This window comes from Montipora foliosa, chromosome 1 (assembly GCF_036669935.1).
Source record: "Montipora foliosa isolate CH-2021 chromosome 1, ASM3666993v2, whole genome shotgun sequence".
Lineage (NCBI taxonomy): Eukaryota > Metazoa > Cnidaria > Anthozoa > Scleractinia > Acroporidae > Montipora > Montipora foliosa.
Window position 1 is genome coordinate 57,399,165 of NC_090869.1, and position 5,000 is coordinate 57,404,164.

General features: G+C 42.1%; 1 protein-coding gene across 1 annotated transcript in view; it reads right to left on the bottom strand.

Moving 5' to 3' along the window:
• Positions 1–5,000, bottom strand: part of LOC137971592 (signal peptide, CUB and EGF-like domain-containing protein 1) — a 64,095-nt gene that overhangs the window by 4,717 nt on the left and 54,378 nt on the right. Inside the window, exons 13-15 of the mRNA XM_068818395.1 lie at positions 4,771–4,935; positions 3,774–3,899; positions 869–1,065 (exon numbers count right to left, since the gene is read on the bottom strand). Of these exons, the coding sequence (XP_068674496.1) occupies positions 869–1,065; positions 3,774–3,899; positions 4,771–4,935 (488 nt within the window). The remainder of the gene's footprint in view (positions 1–868; positions 1,066–3,773; positions 3,900–4,770; positions 4,936–5,000) is intronic.

Sequence of the window (5,000 nt, forward strand, 5' to 3'; positions counted from 1 at the left end):
CCATGATTCTGCGATTGCGCTCCACGGCGCGCTGTGATGGTAATCCAGCAGTCTTGGCTAACACAGATTGTACAATAAATTTCCATACAGAAGGTTGGGTCATTGCCACAGGAAGACCCAAACCGTAGATGTCTCCATCTCGTAGGATGACATGATATATTAAGGCGCTGTTACACTGTGCAATTGTTCGTGCAACTTGTCTAGCAAAGCCCATTTCTCCAACGTTCTCACATTACCAAACAAGTTGTTTTAGGGGTGTTACACTGAGCAACGTTTCATGCAACTTGTCTCGTTTCGACGATCACGTGAGGTTAAAGAAACATTTTCATTGGCTGGTGTCGCAAACCGTTGCAACACAAGTTGCAGGACAAATGTTCAAGTTACACTGTGCAATGCTTAATTTGTTGCAACTGTTGCGGAAAGTAGAACTCAATTCTACTTTCCGCAACGGTTTCTGCAACTGGTCTCGCAACGTTTTTGGTCGTTGTAAGGTAAGTTACATTGGGCAATGATTCGTGCAACTTGCACGAAAAATTGCACAGTGTAACAGCGCCTTTAGTTTGTCCAGAAATGCAAGTAATTACTAAGATGCACAACAAATTTTGTGTCATTTCTATGTTCCGTAATCGGTTGCCTCAGTTGTTTCAGCGACATCTATGGCCTCTCGCTTGGAAAATCTGCATTTGAGTATGGAAATTCACCTTACGGTTGAACCCCCGCAATTCACCCCGCGCGTTATAATTGGTTCGTTTCATTGCCAGAGTCTTCTCTGATTAGCAAAAGTTTTTAATTTGGCTTTGGCTTTCGGAGACTCAGTTGAAAACTGTGAAAGCTGCTGTTTTTATAACAATACCTGTCGATGGCTTACCTATCCACTGGGTACCACAGCCATGACACTAATCCTGACTTGCTTAGTGACTGCGCCGTATACATTGGAGGCGTGGCACTCGTAAGTACCAGCATCAGAAAGGACGGCATTAGCAATAATGTATTCTATTCCGGACAGCCTCATGTCGATGTCATAGACTTTATTGATGATCAGACGATCCGAAGACGGAAAAAACCCTGTAGGAAATAATGAAAAAATAAAGTAATTTAATTTTCCAAAGGGGAGCAATGTTCATCATTCCAACAACTGGGGCTTGGAGGGGACAGGCAATTTCAGTTATTGGCGGAATGATCAGATCTGATGCGAGGTAATTAGAGACCTTTTGGGTACAATGTATGGGATGACAATGGATTTTTCTATACATATCACAGAGTGTCCTGGGGTGAGATGGAACGTCAAAAGGCGCCAGTGGTAGCCACTATCAGTCCAACCCACCCAACACACGAACAGGAAGACAGACACAACCAACCGGAGATCTCCCCACTACTCTCAACGAACAGTGTGTGGGTTCTTTAACGTCCCACGGCAGTGTTGCTTAACAGGAGGGTTGTGAGACGGGGACTTGAAAGTCGAACCATTTGCAGATGACATTATATAGGCAACACTTTCTGCTATTGAAACGAAATGATATATGAAATGAGTCATATGTTGAACTGCGGATATGAAATCAAGTTAAGCTATGATCTTCGCAGGTATGAACGTAGAGAAGCGTAGAGAAGCCTGAAAATTTCAGGACTTCAGGGGGGTTTGAACCCGTGACCTCGCGATGCCGCTGCGACGCTCTAACCAACTGAGCTATGAACCCACTGATGTTGGGAGATGGTCATTTGTGGGTTCAAATGTTCCCGTGATAAATAAATCAATGGACGAAATAAATATGAAGTAGATCATATATTGAACTGCGGATATAAGTAGATCATATATTGAACTGCGGATATGAAAATCAAGTGAAGCTATGACCCATTTCCAGGCCGGTAGCCGGTTATTTTTACCGGCTGTTCAAGTAAATGTTACCGGCTGTTTCACTGAAATATTTACCGAAATTATCAAAGGAATTTTCATCTGTTCAAAGGTGAAATTGCGTTTATGGAAAAATATTGCTTTCCCATTCCAACCAATCCTGTGAAGATATCTGGCACATGTTATCGCTTCGAAAATATACCATTTGTTAAAGCAATACAGCTTGTTTTTGCCAACTCATCCCTCGAAACGATGTCCGCCATGTTTCCTTTCCATTCCTCCCACGTTCTGGGAAAACCCCCCATAATCAGGAGCTCATCAAGAGGAGCCTCTATCTCCCATACTTGGCCTCGGAGTCAACCCTTTCCCGAGTAGATTTATTTATAGAACACCTCCCTTGGGAGATTCAGCACGCTCACTGTTGTAAAAGCCAATCAAAACAGAGCTATCTCAGCGTCAAGGGAATGATGATACTTTTCGCGGGAAAAACCTGTTCCTAAAAATAAATTTACTCGGGAAAGGGTTGACTCAAGGAATTAGAGGAGATAGAGGCTCCTCTTGATGAGCTCCTGCCCATAATCTATTATTAAACGTTTACAAGATGACATCCACGCGTGGAAAACGACAGAAAGGTCTCTCGGAATTTGGTTTTCAACCAAAGCGTCAGAAAAGCGGTGGTGAGTGAAAATCAATGAAATAGCAAAACCTACTTTCTTTTTGCTGAGTATTAAATTAATTTAGCAGCCTCTGGCACGCGACAGCGATCGATGCGAACGTCAAATTGAGACTTGAGCTCGCTAGTCCATGCAGGGGCAGGTAACGAAGTCACCTGCTATTTTTGGTTTTTTACCTCCTGTGCAAAAACTTAGCCAGAACCCTGCATTTCATATATCATTTCGTTCATGGATTCATTCACCTTGAATGAGTGAACAAATCATGGTTCTTCGAAACAAAAATACCATTCCAGTTCAAGAGGCACTTACACAAGCCCGTTTCAAATCAAGAAGGTTTAGCGAGTTCGAACCCGTAGCGATGCGATGCGGTTTCGAAGGGTTTTGCACGGTTCTTCAAGTGCATACGCCTTGCTTATTTGGTTCACATAATCTTCAATTTGGTTAACGTAGTTTCACCATGTCAGAGCTTCGCGAACAAGTCAAATTTCTCTCTCAAACAGGAAAGTCAAGTCAATGCGGTTTTTCGATTTGCATGACAGATGGAACAGCATCATTTTCAAAAAGGCTACACTGTGGATGGGGAATTTCATGTGACAACTTTCTGTAACAATCTCGATGGGTATCGTGTGCACCATGATCGATCAAAAATAATGCAGATACTAATGAAAACTCTTTTGTGTAAACACTCCCTTTGTCTTCATTTCTACAAAAGCGTATTTCAACTTTCAGATTAAGAGTGAAATGACATGAGGTCTGGATAGTAGCAGACATATCGATATTTTTAGCAACAACACAACACTTTTTAAATTTAAAAACATGTTTCGACTGAAACTTCTGTCATCTTCAGTGTAAATTACAAAGTACAGAGTTGAATATATAGAGTGAACCAAAATGCTAATTAAATATAAGAACAAAAGGAAACATGACAATGTAAAAAATGACATGACACTGCCGTCTCTTAAAACACAGGTGTCTTTAAACAAGCGCCCACACCTGATTGGGAAGCTCTTGCTCGCTGGCTTTACGTGACAGTGTATTCCAAATGTTTGCCCAAGTAAGTCAAACGTCCATTTTCGGTTGCCCGGCGTCAAAGTTTGAGTGGTCAAAGCAAAGTTTTCGCGATCTTTTTCTTCTCCAAATGCTCAAATTTGGAGGAAATTTTTGGTTTTCCTAGAATGCCACCGCGACGTCCTGTGAAAACCAAGGATTTTTTTATCTCCAAATACAATAAACCTGAAAGATTATCTTACCTCCAACTTTCTTCCATGATACGCTGGGCGTAGGGCTCCCTTCAATGTAACACGCAAGTGGAAAGGTTTCGTTTTTGTACACCGTATAGTCAGTAGGGGGAATAGTTTGTGTGATGCGAACAGGGGCTGATGGATGAAAAGCAAATACATTGCATGAGTTTAAGTCTATCTACCTTTTCGGATTGGTAATAACATACATGTAGGACCAATAGTTTTTTTTGTACTCACAATAAAAGTGCTAGCCATTTCTTGCTTACATGTACATGCACAAAGCGATTTTTTTTTCAGTTCAAAACATTTCCAGTCACTTCACTTGCTCACGACGGTGGCTACACCGATTACAAAAATTGGAGAGAACCTTGACGGGAACCCATCACTACGGTGTTTGCCTCTTCGAAAACATACACTGGGAGTTCGTATAATAGTCGCTCCCTCACCAGTTTGGCCAACAGAAGAGATGATGAGGTGATGAGCACTCGCCTCCCACCAATGTGGCCTGGGTTCGATTCCCAAACTTGGCGTCACAAGTGGGTTGAGTCTGGTGGTTCTGTACCCTGCTTCGAGAGGTTTTTTTTTCGGGTACTCAAGTTACCGTTACCGTTATCGTAATCGTTTACGTTATAGTTCTCGTTATCGTTGTCGTTATCAAGAGTCAAATGAACCCGAACAACAAAGCAGCGATTCAAGCAATGCGCATCTCCCGGCTTTTTTTTGTTTTTGCTTTGTTTCTTTTTTTTTGTTTTTTGTTTTTTATGTACGTTTTCCCAACCCAGGTGGTGAGAGAGACAACAGAACAAGCACCAATTAGAATTTTCAATTTACAAGGACGGACTACAACAACAGGAACTTGGACCAAATTTGCAGACGCACCAGTTTCTCAGTCATCTGATCCAACCGAAGTTGGTTATGCTCTATTAGCAATTAGAAATTACAATTCTACGTTGTGAATAGCTACCAAAAGAGGTGATTTTCTTCACGTGCTTAAATGATGACTTACATAAACAAGCGTCCTGTGAAGTACTTCCGGTTCCTGTGGTGTTTGTCCCTGCGGGACATGGATGGCACTGGGTTTGCTGTTCGTTTTCCTGGTACGTTCCCATGGGACATTTCTCACACGGTTCTACGCCGCCATTGGTAGAGTAATAGCCAGGCTTGCAGATAGCTATAACGACAAAACAAGAAAGAGTTCTTCTGAATCAACCCGGTTCCTTCCGCAGGTAACAGTAC